The sequence below is a fragment of the Fringilla coelebs genome (genome assembly GCF_963513975.1).
Source record: "Fringilla coelebs genome assembly, chromosome: 12".
In the NCBI taxonomy this organism is placed as follows: Eukaryota; Metazoa; Chordata; class Aves; order Passeriformes; family Fringillidae; genus Fringilla; species Fringilla coelebs.
Genome location: NC_140038.1, coordinates 21,781,573 through 21,808,318, shown reverse-complemented (window position 1 = coordinate 21,808,318; position 26,746 = coordinate 21,781,573). Strand labels below are relative to the sequence as shown.

Genomic DNA, 26,746 nt, shown 5'->3' with positions numbered 1-26,746 from the left:
AAGGAGACTCAGGGGGGACCTTGTGGCTCTGCACAGCTCCTGCCAGGGGGATACAGCCGGCGGGATCCGGCTGGGAACAGGGACAGGAGGAGAGAGAATGGCCTCAGGCTGGGCCAGGGGAGCTCAGGGTGGATATTGGGGAAAATTCCATCATGGAAAGGCCTTCCAGCTGGGGCACAGCTGCCCAGGCAGTGCTGGGGACCCTGTTGCTGGAGAGATTTACAGCCCTGTAGATGTGGCCCCTGGGGCCATGGGGCAGTGGTGGCCTGGCAGTGCTGGGGACAGTTGGACTGAGCTGACCACTGATGGAAATGCTGAGCTGAGAAAATGACCCCCGTGTTTGCTGGCAGTTACAGTGAATATTCCATTAGTAATTCTGTGTAACACCGTGTTTCACCCTTGGCAATACCCACAGAGCACTTTCCTTGCTAAGCTGTCAGTACTTGGGTCATTCCTCGTTAGCTGCAGCACCTTTGTGTGAGACTGAGACTTACCTGGGAACAAACGCTGCTGTGTAACAGGTTTTCAAAAACATGATCAGTGTTTCCCTGTCTGTGACTCATCCCAGTGCCACCATTGCCTTTTCCTAAGCAACATACCTGTTGTGACATTATCTATATGTTAAATGTTGCAGATTGTTTATTCTGTCTCTGCAGCAATCAGATCCACACTAAATGTCCTCCAGAAAGGCAGCTTACTATTAAATGCTATATTTATTCTGTCTGTGCAGCAATCAGAACTACACTAAACGGACTTCAGAAAGGCAGGCACTGATTCCTGTAGTGATAAGCATACAATTTTCTTTAAAAACCTGGTTTTTTGTCATCATTTCAGCTAAGAAAGGCAAATTACTTTATTTCCAGTATTTCTGTGCATTGCACCTCAGATGGATTTCTTGCTACTTCATTTTTCTGCTACTGATCCATCATAAGCCTGATTTTAAACAGGAGGAGTCCCCTTCAAACCAGCCCAGCTCCAGGCAGCTGCAGAGGGCACGTCCCCAGCCCAGAGAGCAGTGACATTGAGGCTCGGTGTGACAATAGCAGAGCCCACTTGGAGGCTGGAGATAAATGGGATGCATTCCCTGGAATGCCTTTTACTCTGCTTTAGTAGATACTGCCCTTGCACGAGTGTTCCCCAGGTCTGGTGTGGTTCCAGACTCCGCTGTACTGGAGCTCAGTGTGGGTTCCTTTGCAGAGCTGCTCTGTCCCCACCCACTGAGTGCACAGGCTCATGATTCCTTCTGTGAGCACTCAGCAGGAGTTTAGATTTATGCCGCATCTCAAGTTTAATGTGGACACTTGCAGTGAAGTATCTTGAGGAACAGAGAGAGGACAGAACTTCCTGGGTCACAGAGTCCAGTCATTTGGGGCTGGAGACAACAGGCACCCTGCAATCCGTGCTTTCATCAGGGCAGGTGACACCCTGCTGCTTGACAAGGTGTCATTGTTCTCAGGTTGGACTCCATGACCTCAGAGGTGCTTTCCACCCCAGACAGCTCTGTCATTCTGAGCAGGTCAGGGTTTCCTGCCTGTCCCAGCTGGAGGGCTGTGCCAGGCTCAGGGATGTGCTGGGTGCTGTGCCAGGGCTGTGCCAGGCTCAGGGATGTGCTGGGTGCTGTGCCAGGGCTGTGCCAGGCTCAGGGATGTGCCAGGGCTGTGCCAGGCTCAGGGATGTGCTGGGTGCTGTGCCAGGATCAGTGATGTGCTGGGTGCTGTGCCAGGGCTGTGCCAGCTCAGGGATGTTCTGGATGCTGTGCCAGGGCTGTGCTGGGCGCTGTGCCCATGGCAGTCCATGGTTTGCTCCCCTGGCAGCATGGTGCCCTCCCTGAGCACACAGCTCTGTGCTGGAGCATCACCAGCCTCACCTCACTCTGGAGATTGGGGAGCTGCAGCTCTGACACATTTCCTCAGTGAGGGATTTTTCCCCTTTTTCTCTCTGCAGCTTTCCATGTGGTACCCATGAAGATGAGGCTGAGGACACGGAAAGCCTCCCAGCAGTCCAACCAGCTCCACACGCAGCGGGCGCTGCGGGCCAAGCGGAAACACTCGGAGGTGGAGGAGCCCTTAGCTGGCGGCGGGGGAAAACCACCTAAAAATGAGACAGGCCTCTTGTCTTCGATCAAAAAGTTCATTAAAGGAAGCACACCCAAGGTACGCCGCCTGCAGGCCTCTGCTTTGCTTTCAAGTGGGTCATAATCACTTCAAGTTTGATTGAAAACCAGTTCTGTTAAGAATTAATCGTGTGGTGGAAGCAAAATGTAAAGAGTTGGAAGGCAACAGGTGCCTGTGAGTTGTCTCAGGTAAAGCAGACTTTGAAACCTTCAGGAATCAATTGTAGGTGTATTTAACAGTCCAGTAATTCACAGGCTTTATTGCCTGGTGTTTCTTTGTGAAAATGTCAAATATATTCTTAATTTCTATTTTAAGGATTCCTTGGATCCAGATTCAAGGAATTACCAGTACTAACATGTTAGAAAAGCCAGTCTGTAAGCATTAATTTCTTGACTATTTCTGGCAATTTTATTCAAGATTGTTCAGGAGTCATTTAATCAATGAAGGTCAAACCTCACAAATCCAAGTGCCATGGAATTGATTCAGCTGCTCAGGGATTCCTGCACTTCCCTGCTTGGAGCATCACATCCAGGTTTTGTTGGGGGTAACCAGGAAATCTCATGTCTTGGTGCAGCTAGAAAGCTGAGCTTTACTGATCTGCGCATGGGAGCACCTGTTGTGTGTGCTGCGTGGACATTTGAGGGTGGAAAATATATATACACAAACACACACACACATATATATAAAAATATATATATATATATATATATATATATATATATATATATATATATAAGCTTTTATAGGCTGAATGTAATCCTGCAATTACTTCAAAAACTGGCTTTTTTTCTCTAGATGGAGGCCAGTTAAAAACCCCACATCATCCATCCCAGCGGTTCAGATACTGCCATTATGTAACTGCAGATTCGAAAGAAGAGTATCCAGGAAGTCAGAACTAATTTACAATGTATCCCAGATCAGCTCTGTGATAAATAAAAATCTGATAAAATTTCAACATTTTATCGACTTGTCGTAGGTGTTTTGGGGGAAAAGGGTAAGAAACCTGCCATAAACGTGTGCCTGCACATACAGCCATGCACAGAAGATGTGCAGAACTGTTTGGTTCTGTCTCATGCCCATGAGTGCTGCAGTCACTTATTCACAGGTAAGGAGAATCCTTGGATTTTTCACAGCTCAGTTTTGCCCTGTACTGATAAGGATTGTCACATTGGATATTGTTGGGCAGTTCACCTCCTGTGTGTTTAGCAGGCAGAGAAATCAAGTTTCAGGTAATTTTAGTTGCCTTGTCTCTGCATTTCCCAGCCTCTGCAGCACTGGAATATTTACATTGGCTGTAAAGACAGTTTTTCTACTACAGCAGCTCCAATGTTCAGTTTTCATTCCCCATACTCTGACTTAGTTTAAACTCACGTAAGATCCCAGCTGGCCAGAGCCTCGTTGCACATTGTGCACCTGGAAGTGGAGCAGTAAAGGGATCTTTGGTGAACTTTCTCCGGGAGATGACATTCTCCGGTCCGTTCCATGGAAAAGGCACCGCTCAGCACGTTTGTTTTTCCCCTCTTTTGTGTTTTAAGGAAGAAAGAGAAAATCCCCCCAAGAGGAGTCGGATCGAGCGGGATATCGATAACAACTTGATCACCTCCACGCCCCAGACGGGAGAGAAGCCCAACAAACAGCTCTCGCGCGTGCGGCGGAAAAGTCAGCTGAACGGAGGTGGGTGAATGGCACTGCGGGGCAGGGCAGGGCACTGCGGGGCAGCTCTGCCCCTCCAGCTGTGCACTGACCCAGTGCTGCAGCTGGGGAGGTTACTGCAGCTCTGGCTGCCTGCAGGGAGAGCAGGGCTGAGCTGATCACAGCCAAACAGGATTTTCAGGGGTGAGCAACACTTCCACCCCCCCAGACACTTCCACCGTGTCTCTGTGAGAACAGTTTGGATCAGCAGCAGCTGCTTTGGAACTAATTTAACTTTTTTTTTGTTTTTAATTATTATTCTGAAAGTCCCATAATAATTTGATTTAGCTCTTCTCCCGTTTTCTCACAAATAAGAGGGAAACATGACCTCCCAGCTCCTGACATTTGTGGAAGTAAGCAGGCATCATTAGATGCTGAGATCACTTGTCAAACGCAGGCAGGTTTCTGTCAGAGTTGTGAGACGGGGATTTGAATTGTGGGATGAGAGATCACCCTTGTTACCTGTCAGATCTGGAATGTGGATGTTCATTTAATTCTGTCCTGTGTTATCTGTGATCACAATTGACAATTCCTTCCCTTCCAAGTTGTGGCTGTGCCTCTGTGTGTGTGTGGAAAGGAACAAACTCCGGGCTCTGGAGCAGCTCAGCCAGGGAGTTCTGACCCTTTCTCGTGCCTCCCTCTAGTGGAGTCCTGGCACCGGCAGCTCCGGGGCCGCCTCCACCGAGTCGCTGCGGGATTTACACCCCTGCTGCTGGTGTGAGCAGGGGCTGCTGCCCCGTCCGGAGAGAAGCTTCTGAGGGCCTTGAGAATGGACATTTTGGGTCCGTGCTGGTAGAAAGTTGCTGACTCTCATGGACCCAGCTGAGCCACGAGCAAGAGTACACCCCTAGAGTGCAAATGCTGACCATAAGGAAGCAGAGGCACCTGAAGCCCAAGTGGGTGGTGTTAAAACTCATTTTTTTTCTTTTCCAGAAGCTGGAAGTTATGAGATGACAAACCAACACGTAAAGCAAAATGGAAAATTGGAAGATAACCCCACCACAGGCAGTCCCCCACGAACAACGTTACTGGGAACCATATTTTCTCCTGTTTTCAATTTTTTTTCACCAGCAAATAAAAATGGTGAGTATTATTAAAAAACCAATAGTCTTAAAGCTGAGAGTGGTAGAGTTTGGTATAAAATAGCTGCTTTGAGTGACGGTACGCTTTTCATTCTAGTTTAAAACCAAGAGTTACTGCTGCCAGGCAGAAAGGCTCCTTCATTCTTGGATGGGTTGGTGGTTAATGAAAGAAGCTTACAAACATCAGAATATTTCTTTCATAGGTGTATTTAGTGGTACACCTTTCAGTAAAAGAAAATAAGGAGAAGGAAGAACAAAGGGATGACATTCCTTGCCCCAGACATGTTTTAAAGTCATTGTCATGGTCTTCAGTTGGGTTCTCATTTTAGCGGCACACACCCGTGCAGATATGGTGAATTATCCTGAGACTTGGTGTGTGTGTGAGGTTATAAGGAGTGTGAGCGCTGTGCCGGGGGCTCAGCCTGAGGGTGAGGCCGTTCGGTATGTGCCCCAGGAACGTCGGGCTCCGACTCGCCGGGCCAGGCTGTGGAGGCCGAGGAGATCGTGAAGCAGCTGGACATGGAGCAGGTGGACGAGATCACCACGAGCACGGCCACCTCCACCAACGGCGCCGCCTTCCCCGCGCCGCCCGGCCCGGGCAGGGCCCTCAACAACGGCCTGGGCGAGCCCGAGGAGCCGGGGGACCGCGACCTGCCCCCGCTCACCGGTAAGGGACAGCGGGACAGCGGGACAGCGGGACAGGGCCCTCTGGGGGCACAGGACAGGGCCATCCGGGGGGACAGGGTGATCCTAGGGGACAGGGTCATCCTGGGGGAGACAGTGCTTCAGCAGGGATCCTGTCCCACCTGTCCCTGAGTAAGGGACAGGGACAGGGTCCGTGCCACAGGGGACATGGTGACCCCAGGGAATCCAGCACCTTGGCAGGGACTCTCATTCCACCTTCCCTTGGGGTGTGCAAACAGTGTTAATACTGATTTTTATGGTTGGTAGGCAGATCTGGTTTAGGCACCAAAGACTCAGTTTTGGCAGGACTTACCTGTTCCTGGTGTAACTCAGGTGGCCTCATAACTCTTCTTGCCATGGAATCAAAGATCCCAGAGGAAAAGAATTGCTATTAACACTGAACTTGCACACTTGCTGGTCTCCAAAGATGTTTGCTACATTTTGATGTCTTGTATTAGAAGCATGTGGTAAATGAGAAACACACAGACCCTCCATTCATTTTCCATATTTTCTTCACAAGACATCATCTTTTTTTTGACAAAAATTTCACTTTGGTGTGCATGGGCAGCATCAAATCCTGAACTAAACCCTCCCCAGACCTGCAGGCTCTGGTGGATGCGCAGCTTTGCGTTAGGGGTGAATGTGACCTCTGAGCAGGGGAGCTGGGGCTGCAGGGAGACTTTGCCACTGCTTTCCTCCCTCGAGTCTCAAGTGCAAATTGTCACTTTAAAGAACTGCACTAATGAGACCAGCTCTTGTGGTTTTTTGTTTTATTTTTTGTTTTGGTCATTTTCGTTGAATTTCAGCACCAGTATCTCCAGACAGTGGCTACTCATCAGCTCATGCAGAAGCCACCTATGAAGAGGACTGGGAAGTCTTTGATCCGTAAGTGCCAGTGTTTCTGCTGGAAATAGTACATGAATCATTTGGGGTGTTGAATTAAGATACTTCTATTTGAATTGGATCATTTTCATGTTATGATAATGAACTCCAAAAGCTCTGAGCTTAAAAAAAAAAAGTGTATGCTCATGTGGGCTTTATTTCAATTTAAAATACTTACTTTTGGTGCCTTAAATATTTCAAATATTAAGTTGGGCTACAACATTGCAGTTCAATAATGTCGATTTTTACAGCAAAATCTCTATTCTTTTCAGATACTATTTCATCAAACATGTCCCCCCACTAACAGAAGAGCAGCTGAACAGGAAGCCAGCTCTCCCACTGAAAACCAGAAGCACACCAGAGTTCTCATTAGTTCTAGACTTGGTAAATAACTTTATAAACAAAAACCAGAGCAGGGGAATGGAGCATTTCCCTTATTTTGTTCATTGTGGAAATCAGTTATGCTTGCTTTAAACAAAGACTGCTGAATGTTGCATAATTTTAGTTAAAAATAGTTGAAAAATAATTAATTGTGGTAGGAATAGAATGTGAGCTGCATTTGTCAAATACTTACATCCTGATTTTTTTTAAAAAGAAAAGCATTACAGTTTTAGCATCTCAAACTTTTATCTGTCCCCATAAAGCTTCCCTAAATCCAGGGGAGGAAAAATTAGGTGGAATAAATAGGAAAATTCAGTTATGAGTGTCTTTCATCAAGACTGATGAAAAATTAAACTTATACTTTTTACAATATTTTCAAAGGGCACAAATCCACGTTTTGAAATACTCTATAAGATATATTTGTCTTTAGGATGATTTGTTTCAGTGCCTCTGTTTTGAAAGTTGTTTCAGGCCCCGTTAATGGTGGTGTGGTTTTGTGAGCCGCACCAGTTGAGCCATCCCTGGGATCATAGGGATGGGTGGATTATTCACACTGAAAGACACAGGCTGGAACTGAATGAGAGGAGAGCCTACAAAATAAAATATCTCCTTATAGCTACACCCCCAGCACACGGTTTTACTGAAAATTTTGAATAATTACATGTTTAATTCATCCTAAGAATTTTCATCAGTCTTGACAGCACTTGCACAAAAGTACAGTTTCCATTCTAAATAAACCTGCTTTAAAATGAACATAAAGTGCAGAAGACTACTTCCATTTTCCACGTTGTTTTTTCACACTCTTTTCTTTCTCTTATCTAACTTTTTCTCTAGGATGAAACATTAGTGCACTGTAGTCTAAATGAATTAGAAGATGCTGCACTCACTTTTCCAGTTCTTTTTCAAGATGTCATTTACCAGGTAAATGGAGAAACACAAACTTTTTGATTTTGTTTTGTGGGAATCCTTGCTGTGTGCAGTTGTTCTCAGTTTGTTTGAAGAGGGAGAAGCAGCAGCCTGGCATTTTACACCTGTCTGGTGATAAGCTGTGGGGTCAGATCTGGCAGGAAATTGTGTATTCCCTGAAGCTGTTCCCCTTTGCAGCTCCTCCCTGTGAGCCCAAACCCTCTCTTGGAGTCAGAGGGAGGCAGAACCCTCCTGGCTGGGGCCTCTTGTGACTCCACAGTTCCTTACAGGGAATGGTTTCTCTGTGTGTGCAGTTCTGTGCGGGTGGTGGTTGAGTTTATGGAATTATAGAAACAGCTGAAACCTTTCTTTAATTCCCTCTGACATCCCCAGGCTCAGGTAGTTGTTGTTGGTTCTTCAGAAGAGGATTTATTTCTTGTGTCCAGGGCTTGAACTGGTGCTGCCCTGCTGGTCAGAGCCGACTCAGGGTGTTTGCTCAAAGCAACCACTTCCATTTTTATAACACAGAGATTGTCCAACATCTGTATTTTATTCATTTTTTTTTCCTAATTCCACCCAATTTTCCATCAGAACATTCAGGCTGATGTCAGTGTGTTACTGCTCCCACTGAGCTCAGGCTGGGAGCTGCTGGAGCACTGGGGTGCTGTTACACAGGAACCTGATCCTTGCTGTTTGCTTGTGATGCTGACCCTGTGGGCAGGGGGCAGGGGGCAGGCTGGGGAAGCCCCTCTGTGTGTGATGCTGACCCTGTGGGCAGGGGGCAGGGGGCAGGCTGGGGAAGCCCCTCTGTGCGTGGTGCTGAGGGAGGCTGGAGCTGCCCCTTCTGAAGCCCCTCTCTGTGGTGCTGCCCCTGCTGAAGCCCCTCTCTGTGGTGCTGCCCCTTCTGAAGCCCCTCTCTGTGGTGCTGCCCTTCTGAAGCCCCTCTCTGTGCAGGTGTACGTCCGGCTAAGGCCGTTCTTCCGAGAGTTCCTGGAGCGCATGTCTCAGATCTACGAGGTAAAGCTGGCACACTCCAGCTCTCCCTTTGGCACTTTACACCCCTCACACTAAACACCAATTTGTCAGATTAAACCCTTTTCTAACCCAAAAATAAAACAACCAAAAAACATTTTTAAAACTTTTATTCTATTCTCAATCTCATATAAAAAGTAAAATAATACAAATGTTATAATTCACGCCATTACAATCACAAACCAACTATTTCCTAATTACAATTCTTTAAACATTTCTTAACCTATCAACTTTAACCGTACCATACTATAAATACCTTAGAACCAATCATCTAAAATTACCCCTCATAAATCTTACTACAATACATCTTTCATAATTCTATTCCTCCAAAATATCTAATCTTATTTACAAAACCACCTTTTAAAACTTATTTCTAATTCTATTTCTCTCTCAACAATATCTATCCGATTCCATAACTTTTCTAAGTCAACATTTCTTATCTCAAAGTTTACATGCAAATATACACTATGTGAGCCTTCCATCAAGCTTTAAAAATTTTCTACAAATTCATTTCCCACAACCACCTTTGAGTTTCATTTTTAAATTGTATCCACTTCCTTGTACCTCCAGTGGTGACTTCTTTCTCCTCTGATCCCCAGATTATTCTGTTTACTGCTTCTAAGAAGGTGTATGCAGACAAGTTGTTGAACATCCTGGACCCCAAAAAGCAGCTGGTCAGGTAAAACCAGAATAATGTCATGAGCAGACTGAGTCCTGTGCCTTCCCAGTGGGCTGGGACGTGTTTCTTACTGCCTGACTGATGACTTGGGGTTTGCCTGGGCTAAGAGAGGGAGAAAAATGGACTGAAGTGATGGAATTGGTGCCTTGTGATAAAATAACCCCAGGCCAAAGCGTGTCCCTGTTCAGTCTCTGTTAGGCTGGCTCATGGGAAATGACCTCTTGGGGATCAAAAATGTGCTCTGGAGTACACAGTGCAAATAAAGGAAATTAAATGAGTGCCTGATTACTTTTAAACTTAACTTAATAACTTGAGTTATTTATTACAAATTGTGGCTTTTACAGTCAGCATCCTTTTAATTCTCATTCAATCGCAAAATCATTTGTCTGTTGGTTTTGTATTGGAGCTGGTTTGGTTTTTCATTTCTCAGTAGTGAGCTGTGTTGGGAAGTGTTGGCAGAAGGAAATTCCAGGGATGAGATTCTGTCACTCTGACCTGGCAGCGGGACTGTCCCTGGCAGTGCTGGACCCAAACTGATTTCTGCTCAGGGCTTTCCCTGTGTGGGGTGCCCAGGCCAGGGAAGCCCTCCCTGGTGGGGACACCCCAGAGGACGGTGCCCAGGAGCTGCTGGCACTCCAGGACAGGCTGTGGGGCCGTGTCCACGTGTCACACCTTGCTGCAGACACCGATCCAGCGTGCGGGGCCGGGAGCGCTGCTGGCGCGGGGCAGAGCCGACGGCACGAGCGGCAGGCAGGGTCTGGGAGCCTGCAGAGGTGTCCTGTGCTGCCCAGCCCTGGCTGGGGCTGCTGGGGCTGGCCTGAGTGGGCCCAGCTCTGCCCCCAGCCCCACACGTGTGACTCACTCTCTATATATAAATGCAGCAGCTCCCTTCCCTCCATGGCAACGTGGGGAGCTCAGCTCCTGCGTGGAGCTAGGCACGCTGAGTGCAGCTCCTGAGCGCTCACTGAAACATACAGGCAGCCTGCAGGGGCTGCTCTGCACTGGGGCTGGGCAGCACCAAACCTGCCCACTTCACAATTTAGAGTTCTGTGGGTGTGCCATGGGATGGGGGTTTTATTCCTGCTGGCTTTTCAGTCTGAGTCCTCTTAGTCAATCCATCCATGCCTTCTGTCATGAATTACACAGGAGCAGGCTGATGGGAAGGGAAGGAGTTGATGGGATGTTTTAGCCCTAATGGGAAGGGAAGGAGTTGATGGGATGTTTTGGCCCTAATGGGAAGGGAAGGAGTTGATGGGACGTTTTGGCCCTATTGGGAATGGAACTAACCAGAACCGGGTTAGTGCAAAATCACCAGAACTGGGCATTTTACCAGTAAAAATCTCTAAAGAGAACAGAAAAGGGGCACGATTCTCTGACAGGAGATGGGAAGAGGAAAAAACTGGCTAATGCTGGCAAAGCTGTGTGTTCTGGGTGCAGTGTGGATGTTGTCCTTGGCCTCATTAATGAGTATTTCCCTTTAACGACAGGCATCGACTCTTCCGTGAGCATTGTGTGTGTGTACAAGGGAATTACATCAAGGATTTGAACATCCTGGGCAGAGACCTCTCCAAAACCATCATCATTGACAATTCACCGCAAGCCTTTGCTTACCAGGTGAGGGGCTGGGCCGGCGGACACCTCAGGGGGCAGGACTTCCTGAGGGGGACAGGGAAATGTAACTTTGGGGCTTGGTATTGAAGTCTGCAGACCAAACTGTGGGAAAAACACTGAGGAATCTGTAACTTGGAAACATTTTTCCTTCAAGTGCTAGTTCACAAGTCTTATTTGTAGATAAATTAAACATAAATTGTGTGTTGATGATTTTTTTCGTATTTTAACTTCAGCTTTCCAATGGAATTCCTATAGAAAGCTGGTTCATGGATAAAAATGATAATGAACTCCTAAAGTTGATTCCATTTCTGGAGAAACTAGTAGAGCTGGTAAGTATTTGCTTTCTTGGCTTTTCCCAGAACTGTCAGTGAGTTCCTTTAATATTTTCACCTATTGTTAAGGGTTTCTGAGTCACTGAGGTTGAGGCTGGTGAAGATCCAGGGACGTGTTCGCACAGCAGAAGGGGGCTTGTCACTGCTGACTGTGCTGAACACGCAGGGCTGTGGGACTGTGACATCAGCCGTCAGGAAATTGGGAGCCTGTGATCATTCTGATGCCACAGTGCCTGTTGCTGGCTGTGCAGTGTGTCTTTGCTCCTGAAAGGCCAATCAGTCACTCCTGAACTCTTGTGGGTGCTATGGAGTTGTTCCTGTAAGTCTCTGGGGCGGCATCGTGCCTGGTTCCCGTTTGTGTGTTCAGAGAGGGGTGTCAGGCGAGGAGCCCTGCTCAGTGGGGTTCTGGCTGTGCTCATTCTCCTAAACCTGCCCTTTCCCCCACAGAACGAAGACGTCCGACCTCACATCAGAGACAGATTTCGCTTGCATGATTTGCTACCCCCCGATTAAAGCCTTTGCTCTCGCTGCCGAGGGGAGGAAATGCAGGACCCTGTTGGACTAATACAAAACATTGCCATTACTGTTGAAATTTTGCATTTTTGTACCCCGTCTTGCTTTTCTTATCTTTGGTGCCCAACAATGATCAAGGGTTACAGAAAGAGACTTTCTACACCTGAGGTTGCCGCCATCAGTACAATCCAGTACCCGCAGTAGGGAGGCTAGAACAGAAAAGTCTTTAGAACTAGTGCAACTCCAAGGAAATTTTTTATGTACAGGACATCTGCAGTTTATAAAGAAAATTCTGTTTCTGCCACCAGCAGTTTGACCTGTAGAAACACAGGATTTTATGATACAACAGAGATTGAAAACGGACTCGGATTTTCTCTCTGTTCGGTGCTCTAAGTGGGTTTGTAGCCACTTTTCTGTTACTTTTAAGATTCTCATTTCAACAGGAATGGCCAGTAAAAGTTGTTTTATTTTTCCTGTTAAGGTTTATAACCTTTTTACATTTTTGACCTGTATTAGATTAGAATTTCATTATGCATTCCTTTTAGTTGAGGCGCTTCATAGTTTTTCTGGAAATAGCCAAATTTTGTTAGTTTTTTATTAAACAGTTGGCTGGCCGTTTCCCTGCTTTGTCTGCCTGCATCCTGTATATTTGTTTAAAAATATTCTCTAGTTTTAGCCCACGTAAGTTTCATTTAGAAAGAAAAAAAAAGAAACCCCGCATTTATATTTTCTTTCTGTAATATTCTACTGTAGTCGAAACCTTTTCAAAAATCAAGAGACTGGCTAGATAAGACGAAGATAAGAATTACTAATATTGGGAATATCCTAAACCATTGCGATGGCACGTCCTCTGGACAGAGCACAGCTGGCAGTGGCACCACGATGGACAAGGAATACCTCACCCTCTGCTGTGCCCGGCCGGGGCAGGGCGTGCTCCGCGCTCACCGGCAGCTGTGGCCGGGCTGCTCCGGGCAGGGCTCCTGCGACACTCCTGGTTCCGATCAGCCTCCGGGGCGGGCAGGGCTGCCCTGCCATCCCGCTGGTTTCCGAGGGAACGGCCCGGCCCTGGCTCTAATGCAGCGCCCCGGAGGGATATTTTTGTAGCGGTGGGAGTCGCCTTTCCCGGAGGGAGGCTTTTTACGGAAGGTAGGATTTGTACGAGTTAGGAAGCTTTGCCTCTCGACTGCATTACCACGCCACAGGCTCGGACTGGTTTTGTGTAAAAGATGTCACAGAACGGCACTTTTTCTAAAGAGAAGTTTGCTATTTTGTATGCTTGATAAGAAAGTACAGTATTGGAAATTAAAGGTGGACAGCTGATAATTGAGAAGTATGTCAATTAATTTTTTATGTATATTACCTGTTTACTTGTACAATTTTATTGTACAAATTACATGCAGCTTCATTTTCAAATGAGTCCTTAAAATAAGGAAAATCTTTTTAGCAAAACATTTAATTTTTGTATTTTTGATTTTAAAAGGCATGAGTTATGTCAACTTTTTCCAGTGTATTAATGAAGATTTTAACTTTTCATCAGGTTGAGTGTTTTCTTACTATATTATCTGTTGTGTATGTAGCTAGCACATGGTGTCACTGAACTGTTAAAACTTAGCATGTAGAGCAAGCCTGTTTTGTGGAAAATCCTTATTCATTAAAAACAAAATCATCATGGCAGATTTTCTGCAAAAAAAGTGAAAACATTTGCAATTCAGAATACTGATTTTTTTGTATTTAAAGAAAGGTATTTTGCTTGCAGGAAAGAAATACTACAGATTCATTTTAATGAGAATCTTTTAAATGTATTTATCTTTAGGGCATCTGGGCATCTTTACGCTGTTTGTCTTATGTCTTTATTGAAATAAAATGTACAGAACGTTACCTTTACATCTGCTTGGTGCAGCCATGTCCCTGGGCAGCTGATGGAGAGATGGATGGATGGACTCTGGAAGGGAGGGGCAGCTTGTGTGCAGCTGCCCCTTGGTTTGCAGCCGTTTCTCCCTCGTTCCTTGCGATGTAAATCTGAATCTGAGGGGTTTCAGTTCCCTGCTGAAGCTTTGCCTCACGGGAGATTCCTCCCAGTTTCTCCACATCACAGAACTGTAAAATTCACGGATCTGCCAGAAGGAGCCCAGCTTTAGCTCGTGGGCCTTTTCCAGCTGTGATGGGATGTTCGCCCGTTCCAGTAACATCCCCGGGTCCTCTGTGGCTCCAGCCATCCCAGAAGTGCTTCCAGAGCTGAGGAAACCAAAGGCATGTTGCACTTTCCAGCTGTGTGTGTGTTGTGCCCGTCAGATCCGCGAGGGAAACCCGAATGTAAAGGAGGGGATGTAGTTCTGCAGCGGTGCACAACGGGACTGACGGAGATTCTCGGTAAACATATTAAATATTGATATTTTCCTGTGCTGCCAGCCTGGTGTTTATCGCTGAACTCTGCAGAGTGCTTCTGCCTCCTGCAAACCTTTCTGGTGTGAAGCAGAGTTTTCATCCACAGGTTTTATTTCTGCCGTGTTCATCTCGAGGGGGAGTTCCCTGTTCCTGTGCCGAGCTCTGGGTCAGGTTGTGTCCCCAAAACCGCCCCCGTGCCTGGGGGGGCTCAGCCAGGTGTGAGTGTGGCTTGTGCCCCCCGAGCAGGGCACCCTGCAGCCGGATCACTCGTTCCTTATGGAATATGGTCTTGTCCTTACGGAAAGCACCACATCCTGTTTCCAAAGTTCTGAATGATTTCCTTTGTGGTCTGTGCTGGGTTGTGCTGGCCTGTCTGCCGTGTCCCCGTGGATTCTGTTCCATGTCACACCTCCCAGCCCTTCGGTGGCAGTACCTGTTCAGGCCTTTGTTTTCCCTGGAGTGGCCCTCGCCTGGGTGTTCCTGCTTGCCCCACCTCGGATTCACCCCGCCTGACAATTCCATTGCTTTTGAATGCGGCAGGGAGGCTGAATGTGCCCGGACCGGACTGGAATCTCCCAAACCGCGGTGCTGCGGCGGCAGGCGTCGAAGGCACGTTGGGGAAGAGCCCTGGGATGTGGGAGCGGCCCTGGCGGGGGTGACGAGAGCCCTGCACCCCGCACGGCACCGTCCCTGCCAGCAGCGCGGCCCCGGGAATCACCGAGCCCCGGGGCAGGAGGGACCCGCGGCGGCGGAGGAGGAGTTCTTGTTCTTGGTACTTGCAAAAATGGCATTTGTACCGATGGGGCCCAATCTTGTAAAATATTGATGGGAGGAGAAGTCTGTTGGATTTCTGTTTCTTCTGCAATCATTTCTAGTCTACAGAAGCACAAAGATTTAATTAAATACTTATGCTCTGGATTCTGTTTTTATGATTTTTAGCTGATGTCATCCTTCACTGAGCCTCACTTTTCTGTAAGTCAAGACATTGCTTCTGTCAGTTTTCAGCCTTGAAGTGGAAGAAGTCGTGTCTGTGTTTTTCTGTCAAGGAAAAATTTAAATGTTCTGTGTAAATCCTTAGCATTCCAAATTACATATTCCAATATGAACGTACTTCAAATTACTGCACGATTCCTGGCAATTTTGTGATTATCTCCACAGCACCCTGAGCCTGTGAACCTGTAGACTTGGTGAGGATATAACTTATGACATTGTTTGAGCTGTCTGTTATTATTTATATTCTCTGGAAAATGGAGAAGGACAGGAAAAGGATGATAAATCTGGAAGTCTATTTTTCCTTTGTGCTTTTCCTAGACACGTGTCTGTGATTTGCACAGGTGTATACAGAGATCATTGATTTGCTTTATGAAAGACACGTTTTAAATTTACTATCTTCAGACAAAATCTGTCCTCCTTTTCCACTTCTGGGATTGTCCCAGAAGCTGGGAGCGGCAGCGAAGAGGTGAACAATTCCAGCGTTTCTCTGTTCCACGTTACAGGACAGAGGGGAAGGAGAGCCTGGCGCCCCGGCGTGGCTAACCCCGCGGTGGCGTGCCCGGTGCGGCCGGGATCCTGCCGGCCCGGCTCCCTGCGCTCCGCTCCGCTCCGCTCCCGGGCTGGGCGTGCGGCGGGGCCCGAGAGAGCCCCGGGACTGCGGGCGGGGGAGCGGGACGGGCCCAGGGCCGATCCCGATCCGGGCCCAGATCCCGATCCCGATCTCGTTCCCCATCCCGTTCCCGGTCCCATTCTCGATCCCGTTCCCGATCCCGGTCCCGATCCCGTTCCCCGTCCCGATCCCGATCCCGTTCCCGTTCCCGTTCCCGGTCCCGATCCCGGTCCCGCCCCCTCTCCCCGCCGATCCCGCCCCCTCTCCCCGCCGTTCCCGCCCCCTCTCCCCGCCGTTCCCGCCCCCTCTCCCCGCCGTTCCCGCCCCGTTCCCGCGCGGCGCTCAGGCCCCGCCTGCCGGGGGCGCGGCCGGGGGCGGGGCGGGGTCAGACCGCCGCCGTCCCGGCGTGCCCCGCGCGGCGCTGCCCGGCGGCCGCGGTCGGGGCAAGATGGCGGCGGAGGCGGCGGACTCGTGGGGTGGGTGCGGCGGGGCCGCGGGGCCCGGGGCCGGCGGGGGCCCCCCCGCGCCGCTCCCCGCCCCTCACCCGCGCTCCTCTCCCCACAGACGCCGACAGCTTCGAGGTGGTGGAGCCGGTGGCGAAGCGGCTGGTGCCGGGGGTGGCCGGGGACCGCTGGGCCGGCGAGGATGAGGAGGACGACGTGAAGGTGCGGCCGGGCGGGCCCCGCCGGGACCCCGCGGCGCGGCGGCTGCGGGGCCCGCCGTGGGGGCGGCGGGGGCGGGCGGGCCGCTGCCATATGGCGCCCGAGTGCGGGGCCGCGGGTCCGGACGGGGCGGGGGCTCGGGGCCCCGCCGGGCCGGGCGGGTTTAGCGCGGCTCCGGGCTCGGGCCTCGGCAGGCGGCGGGGCCGGGCCGGACACCCCGGGGCTCCCGGGCACGGCGGCTCCGCCCGCGCGGCAGCGGCTCCGCGGTCGGTCAGGGTGACAGTGCCAGGAGAAGCCGAGCCGCCCTGCCCGCAGCCGGTGTCGCTGCCCGGGACCTGCAGCGCAGGGAGGGTCAGACAGGCGCCCCGGAGCGGCACCTCCCGCTCTCTGGGGATCCACCTGCTGCTCTCCAGCTGCTTCCCAGGCTGTAGGGCGCTGTCCCCCCGCTGTCTGCAGCCTTTCGGGCCCTGCGCTGAGTGGGGTGCGCTGGGTGAGGCGTCGGGACGGGGTTGATGACGGCAGTGCTGTGTTGGTGCTTCTGCTGCTGACCAGAAGCTTCTGTGCTCTACCAGCACGTCTTTTCCACCCGATTTTCCTGCTTCTCCGCACCCCAGGAGGTGGGATCTTGCCGTGTTTCAGCGTGGTGTCTGCACGGAAGTGGGATAAAACGTGTGGATGATCATTGCTGGTGCTTCTGCAGGCTGAGCTCCCTCAAAGGCTGTTTGCTTCTGCTCCGCTCCCCTTGGCAGGCTGGTGGTGCCACAGACACCTCCATATTCATATGGATAGTGTTTAGGGGTGCCAGGGAATGCACAGGGAGCACGCCAGATGGGTTTCAAGGCCAGGCTGGACAGGGCTTGGAGCAGCCTGCTCTAGTGGAAGGTGTCCCTGCCCACGCGAGAGGTGGAGCTGGGTGGTCTCTGAGGTCCCTGTGGACCCAAACCATCCCGGGATTCTGTCAGTGGAATAAGGCAACTACTAAAGACCTTTTTGTTTCCTCCAGCCCTGGGACATTGTAACAGTGAGGACTCAGGGCTGGTTTTGAGAACACTGTTACCAGAATCTCTGAAAAGCACCAGCAGTTTTTCTTGGGGCTCAGGTGGAGTTCTTGCCATAAACAGTACGGAAAAAGTAGTTCATCTTTTAAAAACCCTGAAATGACCAACTTTCTGTGATTCTATGCTTAGCTTTCTTCTTCTTAAATCCAGTAGTAGCCCCAGCCCAGTGTCCCAGGTGTCATATTAGAGCAGCAGGACAAGGGCAGGTGTGTGTACAGCAGCTCCAGGCACTGGGAATGAGTGTGAGCAGGATGGAAGTGGCACAGGTGTGTGTGATTGACACAGGTGTGGGTGATTGACAGCTCTGTGACTGACAGGTGTGTGCAGACACCTGTAGCTCAGGCTGTTTGTGACATTTGCATTTCCTCCTTCCTTGGAAAGTGAGAGGCTTACCTGCTGGCTAGAATGTGTCCAGGAGAACTGGACCAGAGTGCTTCTCCAGGAGACACCTGAGGAGTCTCTGCTTAATAAAGGAACAAACATGCCCCACATGGAATCCCAGAATGTTTTGGGTTGGAGGGGACCTTAAATCCCATCCAGTGCCACCCCTGCCATTTCAGGGACACCTCCCACTGCTCCCAGCCCTGTCCAGCCCAGCCTTGGGCACTGCCAGGGATCCAGGGGCAGCCACAGCTGCTCTGGGAGTTCCATCCCAGTCCCTCCCCACCCTCCCAGGGAACAATCCCTTCCCAATATCTCATCCATCCCTGCCCTCTGGCAGTGGGAAGACATTTTACATCTTACACGTAGTAAGGATGCAGTTGCTTAACTATTTCCAAGGGATTATGGGTTTAGTGCCAGAGCTGCATCTAGAGAGGATCCAGCAAAGAAAGGTGTTTTATTTTGGTTTATTTTCCTTTGGTTGGCTCTTCCTGCCAGGCTCCCAAAGGCCCCTGCTCAGGCTCTGGGTCCCTCAGTGTGGGGCCCACATGGGGAAATCCCCACGTGAGGGAGATGAGGTGGTCTAAAGTGGCAGCACAAAGTGTTTTCTGGCCATGGCTTTCCTGAGGCATCTCACATTGTGGAATGTGCTTTGTATCTGCAGATCTGTGTTTTGGAAGGTTTTTTGGTAATGAACTTGCAGTAACTGTTGATTTGGGAAACGTCAACTTCCCGGGTTTAAAATTAGCACCTTTGGTAACAAAACTCCTCTCAGTGTTCCCCAGCACATGTTCCCCAGAAGTCAGGCCTGCTGCCAGGAATTTTCATCTATTGACTCAGGGCTGGCACAGTCAGAGCAGGGCAGTGCCTGCTCCATCCCAGAGCTCAGATGGAGCTGAGAGCCAGTGCCCAGTCCCTGCCACCTTCCAGCCCCAGGGAGGATGTTCCCGGGGCCCTGGGCCGGTGAAGGACACAGAAACAGTGTTGAAATACTGGGGAATGAATGTGTTCTCCGGGAATTACTGTATCACTGCAAGGACACAGCGCTGGGGCAGTTGGCTCTTCCTCCAGGAGAGCTCCCTGGAGTTTCTAAACCAGGCCTGGCTGGCAGGATTCCCTGGGTTTATGAGCCAGGCAAGGCTGGCAGGATGGGATTGGGACACATCTCATGGTGTGGAGTCCTTGCCCACGTGCCCTCTGTGAAGCGTCCCAGACACCCCAGCGCCATGGATGAATCCCTCGTGGCCAGGCTGCTCTTCCTCTGCAGTTTGCATCTGACTGGCAGCCTGGCCAGGCTGGGGCTGAGGCAGCTCCTCAGTGCTGAGTGGAACTATTTAAGCAGTGGGTGTAGCAAAGTTAATTAGATGTGAGCTAAAATAATGCTGCTCCAAATTCAAGTCAGCTGGGTGGAATGTGGAAGGGAAGCCGAGTCCCCTGCAGGTGCCAATTATCCGGGGTGAGCTGGTGGAAGGACTCGGTGTCTCCTTGCTTGGATCAGCACATCCCAGTGCAGCGTGGGGCTCTGCACCACTGCCTCTGCTGTGGCCTCCCAGAAAATCCCTGCAGCTGGGGGAAGCTTTTCCCAGCCCAGGAGAGGGGCCCTGGGTGCTGTGGGACAGAACAGCCTGTGCTGGTCTGACATGGTTTCAGCTGGGCTGGGGGTTTCCAGTGGGGCTGTGCTGTGCCCATCCTTCAGGGATGTTCAGTGTCTCAAAATAGCAGAAATGAGAATAAAGTCCTGTTTGTGTCAGTGGTGTTTGACTGTTTGTGATCTGGCTTTTGTAATTACTGACACAAGCTGGTTGTTTGACCAAAACCTGCCTTTTTCATGGTAAGAGCTGGCCCCAGCCAGTGTGGACAGCTCCAAAAACCCCTGAGATACAGCTGCCATGGCTCCCTCACTCTGATACCAGATCAGTGGGTTTGTGGGCTTTGGAAGAGGTTACAGGTCTCTGTAAAAGGATCTTCACTGTTTTGCAGGATAACTGGGATGATGAGGAGGAAGAGGAGGAGGTGAAGGAGACAGAGGTAAAACAAGGTGAGACTTCAAGATAACCCCTGGCTCTGTATCAGCATGGGAACAGACACTGGTTGTGTCTGGGGTGTGTGGGGATCAAACCTGAATGGGGCTGGAGCTGGGTTTAACAGAAATGTCTTTAACTCTCTGCTCAGTCCCAGGAACTGAGCTCGGTGGCTTCCAGTGTTTCTGTGGTTGTGGGGGAAAAAAAATCATCAGAATTCTGAGAGCTGTGTTTGTTTTTCCACCCTTTACAGAACCGAAAGTTTCAGAAAAAAAGAAAATAGCAGAAAAAATCAAAGAAAAAGAAAAGCTACAGAAAAAAAAGCAAGAAGAGCTTAAAAAAAGGGTAAGTCCTGATTTCTTCTGGGTCACATAAAATTCAGAGGGCAGATTTGATTTGGTTTTTTGGAGGTTGAGCAAGATCTGAAAAGGTCTTGACTCATCTGATAAACCAAACTTAGGTCTTGTACATGATCCCGTTCTGGGGCTGGGAGCTTTAATTCCTGTGTAGTTTAACCAGGGATTGGATCAGTGTTATCCCAGTTCCTTTGTGTGCAGCATGGGATGGAACAGGCAGGAGTGGGAGTTTGGTGTCTCTTCCCATTCCTTGTGAAATGAACAATGTATTGGGACTGCGGGGAGTGGGTTCCAGGTTTCCCATGTGCCCTGAATCCAGGCAGCAGTGGGTGATGCAGTGGCTCTGGAGAAGGCTCCATGTCTTTAAAATGCCACCTTCTCCCTGTGTGCTCTCCCTGCAGTTAGAGGCACCTGAGGAACAGAAGGAGCTCACACCAGAAGAACAGTTGGCAGACAAACTACGGCTAAAGAAGTTACAAGAGGAGTCAGACCTGGAGTTGGCAAAGGAAACCTTTGGTGAGTTAAAGCAGCAGGAAATAAATAAACCCCTGGGACCCTGCAAAGCATGGGCAGGGTTTGGCTCAGCACACAAAGTTGGGGCACTGAAAACAAGGAAGTAGCAAAGATGCTGATGCACAGCGGCATTCCTCAAACTGGAAGAGTTTCCTTAATTATGGTGAATGATTCAGCTCATTGCTTAGGAGAGGATGTCACAGAGCTTGGGGGTGTGCACAGCTGCAAAGAACCAGCTGAGTTCTGCACTCAGAAGGCTAAGGCAGGAATTGTTTATTTGAGGGAAAAGGGGCTTCCTGGTGCAGGTTGTCCAGAGAACAGGAATAGCTGGGTCAAATTACTGAGTTTGACTCAGCTTCAGAAATTGTTGGACAGAGACTTGGGACAAGGGCACGGAGTGACAGAACAAGGGGGAATGGCTTTCCACTGACAAAGGGCAGTGTTAGGTGGGATATTGGGTAGGAATTGTTCCCTGTGAGGGTGGGGAGGCCCTGGCACAGAGTGCCCAGAGAAGCTGTGACTAAGATCAGCTTGGATGGACTTGGAGCAACCTGGGCTAGTGGAAGGTGTCCCTGCCCTGCTAGGATGGCACTGGATGGGTTTTAGCCCTTCCATCCTAGACCATTCAGGGATTCCATGAAATTACTGAGTTTTGCAGCAAACTTCCTTCCTTCCTGTAAGGCCAGGGATGAGCCCTGGCTGTGGGGAAGCAGAGCTCAGGGAGGTGGGAGCCAGGCCCCCTTTTAGGGCTCACAGCTCATGTTCTCTGTAACACCCCTGCCTGTCCCTGCAGGTGTAAATAGCACTTGTGGAATAGATGCCATGAACCCCTCTTCCAAAGATGACTTCACGGAATTTGGGAAGCTGCTCAAGGAGAAGATCACACAGTACGAGAAGTCCTTACATTACGCCGGGTTTTTGGAAGCGTTGCTTCGGGACGTCTGTATTTCCTGTAAGTGCAGACAGCCCCAGCTCTGCTGCCAGAGCTGGCTGCAGCTGAAGTGGAAAACGTGCTGTGATAGTGCTCAGAGGGGATTGCTCTGTTAGTTTGTACTAACAAACTAACAGAGGCGCTGACCTGATTCCATTCCCACAAACTCCACTATGGATCCTCTCCTCGTGCAAGAGTGCTTTTTCTGCACGTTGGTTAGAGACAGTTCTCTAAAAACTGTGAATTTTTATGCTGATCTAAACCCTATGTGTTTTTCTTGAAGCCATTTCTAAAATAATAATAAGAGCAAATTTTCTGAGGCAGATAATTTTGAATGCCTCATTTAGAGGGAAAGTATTACAAAATCGAGTTCATGTAATTCTGGAACTGCAGATTAACTGTTCTGGAATTCAGCATGTAACTATACAAAGATGAAGTAATTTAAACTCCTTTTCCCAGTGCCCTGGTGGCTGGAGCAGTGGCTGGGACGGTTCCTGTCCTGTACCCACTTGTCCTTCAGTGAGGGGTAACTCGATCCCAGGAGGAGCTGGGTACATCCATCATGCCAGCTGGCAGCTTCCATCTCAGAGGGATTCCAGAGCTCCTAACAGGAGGGACTGCCAGCCTCTCACACCATTTATTGATAAACAGAATAATTTATTGTTAATCCAGTGCTCCTTTTAATACATCTTACTATATTTTACTGTCTCCATATTTTACTGTTCAAATGTCTCTGTAAGACCCTTGTGTTCAGTAACTTTATTTGCAAGTTTTACCTTCTACAAGGCTCAGGCTTCCAAGGAACCAGCTGGAATCTTTGTTGGGATTGTAAGGACCAGAACCACCCACTCTGTGTTCTGCTGATTTAAATCAAGTAATTGCCCATAGTTACACTAATGCTTATTTCTAGTTTTAGAGACTGTAGATGTTACTTAACTGCCTTATAAGAACAACGCTGATCAGGAATCTTTTTTTTTTCTTCTCTGATGCAGTGGAGGTGGATGATTTGAAAAAGATCACAAACACTCTGACAGTATTATGCAGTGAAAAACAAAAACAAGAGAAGGTAAGGCTGGGGCTGTTCCTCAGGGATCACAGCCCCTGCTTGGGGCTCCCCTGCATTTATTAGTTACTTGTTGAGAGTCCAGGGGAAATAGGATGAAAGGCAAGGGGGGCAGGGCTGTGGTGCAGGGAGCTGGGGACACCTGGAACTGTCACAACTTTCCTAGGAAGAGCAAGTGTGGGGTGGAAACCATGGGCAGGGCCACGCTCAGTGCAGGGGCTGTGGCTGTTCAGTGCCACTGGGCTGAGCCTGGCTGGGGTAATGGCAGACTCTGGGCCTGTGCAATAACCACCCTGGTCCTCTTGGCACAGAATAAAGCCAAAAAGAAGAAAAAAGGTGTTGTGCCTGGCGGGGGGCTGAAGGCGACGATGAAAGACGACCTGGCCGACTACGGCGGCTACGACGGCGAGTACGTGCAAGACTTTGAAGACTTCATGTGACATTTATCTCCCTTCTGTTGTCTTTCTGTTGCCCATAATCCCTTAAACATGTAGCACAACCTTTCTTCCTCTAAATTCTGCCAAATGCTACAATCAGAATTGCAGTATCTGTGTGCTGGGGGCTGGAGGTGCCGGGTCCGGGCGGAAGCTCCGGGCGGGGGTGGAACGGAAAAGGTCTGTAAATTGCAGTTAAAAACCCAAAATTCTGATAATGGGCACTGCTGCTATTCATAGCAACAGCCACTAAATCGGGAAGGAATTGGAACAAGGTGAAGGATTATAACCAGCACAGCTCCATGACATGGCCTTAACTGTCCCTGCTCCAGGGCCAGGGCTGAGCAAGAGCAGTTTGCAGCAAGGGCAGGGTGTGCACGTAGAGTTCCAGTCGCTTTGTCTTGAGTTAGAGCTTGAGGATTTCAGTATTTTGGGAAGGGAACTGCTAACTTCAGTGTGGAATACTGCACCTGGGAGCCTGTCCCCTGGGACAGCCACTGCTCCAGAGCCTGACACCTGAACAGCACCTGGTGGGGCAGAGCAAGGCAAAACCCACTTGTGTCTCAAGGACAAAGTTTATTTAGTTCCATTCATTTAAATTTCTACTAATGCAGCTGTCTGGGTTGGGTGTTCTTTAACAGTTAATTAAGGGGTTAAGTGTAAAAGAAAAAACCAAGCCACACGACTTCCTTGGGGCTCTCCTGGGTTGTGGTGGGTCTCTCACAACTTGGCCGTTTTCTTTCATTAAAAACCAAACTTGCTTAGCAAACTGCAGCAGTTCCTACAGTTGGGCAAATTGTTATGTTAACAATTACAACATCTGCAATGTTTTATAAAGCAACTAATTTAATAAAAATCACTATTGAGGACTTCACCAGGCTGGCCTTGGAGCAGAGTTCTTTTTGGGGCCTGACAGGAAAAATACTTGAAGAGGGAGAGGTGCAAAGCAGAGCTGTGCTAGGAGTTTGGCTATGGCATTGGCCTGGAAAGGAATTTATATTTAATGACTGTAAAAATACATTTGCACTTGATTATTTCTTTTACTCCAAGATAGCAGAATTAGAAATGGGCTGTTTAAGGCTGTACAAGATTTTAAAAATGAGACTGGACTCAAAGAAGACATTATTCTATTGGGTACCTGAAAACTGCAGTGATTCTGCTTATTCCACCCTCTTTGCCCGGATATTTTGCACACCTTTTTCAGCCTCTTTGGATGCAATTCCTCCCCCATGCCCCTAATTTAAAGGGCTGCTGGATCTCTGCTTCACCCCCCCACCTGGGCCAGTCAGTGTTTGCTGGTGACTCATGTAATTTATAAACAGTAAGATTTATTATACAAAACACAATTTTAGGTTAATGCAGTCAGCATATAACTACTTACAACCTTGTGCAGTTTTCTGGAGTCATTTTTACAGAGCAGCAGAGCCCTATGAGCAGGCCATTGATAAAATCTCTGCAAATCAGCAGTGAGCCTGCAGGCTGTGCTCCGGGCTGGAATTCAGCTGGAATTCAGTTGGATAAGAGGTCGTTGAGGCAGCAGCCAGTCTGAGGGTCCTTCAGCAGGGAGTTCACCACATCATAGAACTTGTGATCGTAGGCCAGCCTGTAGTAGGTGTAGATGTCCTCACAGTGGGCGAGGAACCGCTTCAGGTTCCTCAGGGCAGCATCAGCAGGGGGGTGCTGCTGTTTGACCCTGCAACAATTGCACATGGAACTGAGACACACAGGCTCCCCAGGCCCCTGAGACTCTTGCTCTGGGCCTGCAAGAATGACATTTCAACAAGAGGTCGTACTCAATATCTACAATTGAATCTCCTGGTTGTTTATTTGCTCTGATTCATTTTAAGGATTTGCTCTGCCCAGCCCTGAGCGCCCTTCTTGTCCAGCTCAAGGACAAGGCTGGATCTGAGTGACTTCCATGCTGTGCCAAGGACCAAGCCTACCAACACATCCTTCCATGGGAGCGTGGGCAGGCTCTGGTGCCCAGAGCAGCTGTGGTGCCCCTGGATCCCTGGAAGGTCCCAGACCAGGCTGGACACTGGGGCTGGAGCAGCCTGGGACAGTGGGAGGTGTCCCTGCCATGGCAGGGGTGGCACTGGGTGGGCTTTAAGGTCCCTTCCCTCCCAAACCATTCTGGAATTCTGTCTCAAGTCCCCATAACAGGCTGCACAGTTTAACCCTTTCCTGCTGCCTCGCTGAGGGGCCCTGTGCAGGTACAGCTGCAGAGCCTCACTCACTTCTTGGCCACCTCCTCGAACAGGCCGGGCCGCAGCGGCCGCTGCTGCCTGAACTCCTCCAGGTACACGAAGTCCCCCCTGGTGATCACCTGCTGGAACAGAACCTCAGCCCAGTCCGGCAGGAACTCGTAGGCCTCGGCCACGATGGCTGCCTGCAGCGAGAGCAGGAAGGGGGATGGCACAGAACATTCCACACAGAGAACTCATTGCACAGAACGTTCCACACTGAGAACTCGGTACTGGGGATCTTCTCTCTGCCCACCCCTTGCTGCTCTTCTTGAGAGCAGCTGTGCAACACAGGGAAACAAATACAGCAGAGAAATACTGGGTAACAAAGCACTGTGAACCTTCCTCAGCTCCTGAACAGGGACACCTGCCACCATCCCAGACTGCCCCAAGCCTCATCCAGCCTGGCCTTGGGCACTGCCAGGGATCCAGGGGCAGCCACAGCTTCTCCAGGCACCCTGTTCTAGGGCCTGCCCACCCTGCCAGGAACAATTCCTTCCCATTGTCCCATCCGACCCCCTCAGGAAGCCATTCCCTGTGTCCTGTCCCTCCATCCCACAGGATATAAGGTCGGGGTAACAGCCACAGGCTCTGAGGCCAGGAGAAGGAGCTGAGCACTCAGGCACTGTGGTGCCCAAGAGGACCCCAAGGGAGCCCAGCTCACCTGGTAGAACCTGGGCAAGGCCAGGATGGCTCCTGGCAGGTCCTGCCTGCCCAGGTTGATGATCCTGGTGCTCTGCCCCGAGCCCAGGAAGTGCAGCTGGAGCGTGATGAGCCGCATCTGGCGGCGGCAGCGCAGCGCCTGCCGCACACACGAGTCCTGGAACAGAGCAGCTGAGAGCTTCCAGGGGAGCCTGGGAGCATCCCTGAGAGAGCTCAGAGCAGTGACACAGCACTGCAGCTTCACATTCACTGCATTCCATCAGCATTGAACAAAGCTTCATTCCCACAAATACTTCCACCATAATTACGCTTGGGTTTAAATACTGTAATCGTTCTATCCTTGCTCATGAAGCTCATGGTCCCTGCCCTGACAGTGTAACCCACCTGTAACCCAGGGTTTGTTAAAGCCTGAGCAGGGGCCAGCACAGCACACTTAGAATCAGCCATGCCACTGGTGCCACTGGGCTGCAGAGACACAGATCCCTTCTGCACTGGGCCCTGCACACCCTCCCCAGGGCAGCTCGC

General features: G+C 49.9%; 3 protein-coding genes across 3 annotated transcripts in view; 2 read left to right on the top strand and 1 right to left on the bottom strand.

The window, feature by feature from the left end:
• Positions 1–14,421, top strand: part of CTDSPL2 (CTD small phosphatase like 2) — a 29,593-nt gene extending 15,172 nt beyond the window's left edge. Inside the window, exons 2-13 of the mRNA XM_084213844.1 lie at positions 1,945–2,153; positions 3,650–3,788; positions 4,740–4,889; positions 5,343–5,555; positions 6,379–6,457; positions 6,727–6,838; positions 7,670–7,756; positions 8,696–8,758; positions 9,373–9,452; positions 10,940–11,066; positions 11,297–11,392; positions 11,843–14,421. Of these exons, the coding sequence (XP_084069970.1) occupies positions 1,962–2,153; positions 3,650–3,788; positions 4,740–4,889; positions 5,343–5,555; positions 6,379–6,457; positions 6,727–6,838; positions 7,670–7,756; positions 8,696–8,758; positions 9,373–9,452; positions 10,940–11,066; positions 11,297–11,392; positions 11,843–11,908 (1,404 nt within the window). The 5' untranslated portion in view covers positions 1,945–1,961 and the 3' untranslated portion in view covers positions 11,909–14,421. The remainder of the gene's footprint in view (positions 1–1,944; positions 2,154–3,649; positions 3,789–4,739; positions 4,890–5,342; positions 5,556–6,378; positions 6,458–6,726; positions 6,839–7,669; positions 7,757–8,695; positions 8,759–9,372; positions 9,453–10,939; positions 11,067–11,296; positions 11,393–11,842) is intronic.
• Positions 14,422–16,252: 1,831 nt separating this feature from the next.
• EIF3J (eukaryotic translation initiation factor 3 subunit J) lies at positions 16,253–24,193 on the top strand. Its single transcript, XM_084213946.1, has 8 exons — positions 16,253–16,372; positions 16,461–16,561; positions 19,978–20,035; positions 20,272–20,363; positions 20,776–20,890; positions 21,681–21,839; positions 22,811–22,884; positions 23,193–24,193. Exons 1-8 carry the CDS (start codon positions 16,345–16,347, stop codon positions 23,319–23,321), a joined length of 756 nt encoding a protein of 251 aa, XP_084070072.1. The 5' UTR covers positions 16,253–16,344; the 3' UTR covers positions 23,322–24,193.
• A 145-nt stretch (positions 24,194–24,338) lies between these two features.
• SPG11 (SPG11 vesicle trafficking associated, spatacsin) overlaps positions 24,339–26,746 on the bottom strand; it is a 28,510-nt gene continuing 26,102 nt past the window's right edge. Inside the window, exons 38-40 of the mRNA XM_084213945.1 lie at positions 26,223–26,378; positions 25,553–25,704; positions 24,339–25,008 (exon numbers count right to left, since the gene is read on the bottom strand). Of these exons, the coding sequence (XP_084070071.1) occupies positions 24,825–25,008; positions 25,553–25,704; positions 26,223–26,378 (492 nt within the window). The 3' untranslated portion in view covers positions 24,339–24,824. The remainder of the gene's footprint in view (positions 25,009–25,552; positions 25,705–26,222; positions 26,379–26,746) is intronic.

Excerpts from the sequence above, each read along its gene's own strand:
- EIF3J (XM_084213946.1), top strand. The coding sequence starts at position 16,345 with ATGGCGGCGGAGGCGGCGGACTCGTGGG. Across the intron at positions 16,562-19,977 it reads ATGAGGAGGACGACGTGAAG|GATAACTGGGATGATGAGGA; the intron begins GTGCGGCCGGGC and ends ACTGTTTTGCAG. Across the intron at positions 20,364-20,775 it reads AAGAAGAGCTTAAAAAAAGG|TTAGAGGCACCTGAGGAACA; the intron begins GTAAGTCCTGAT and ends CTCTCCCTGCAG.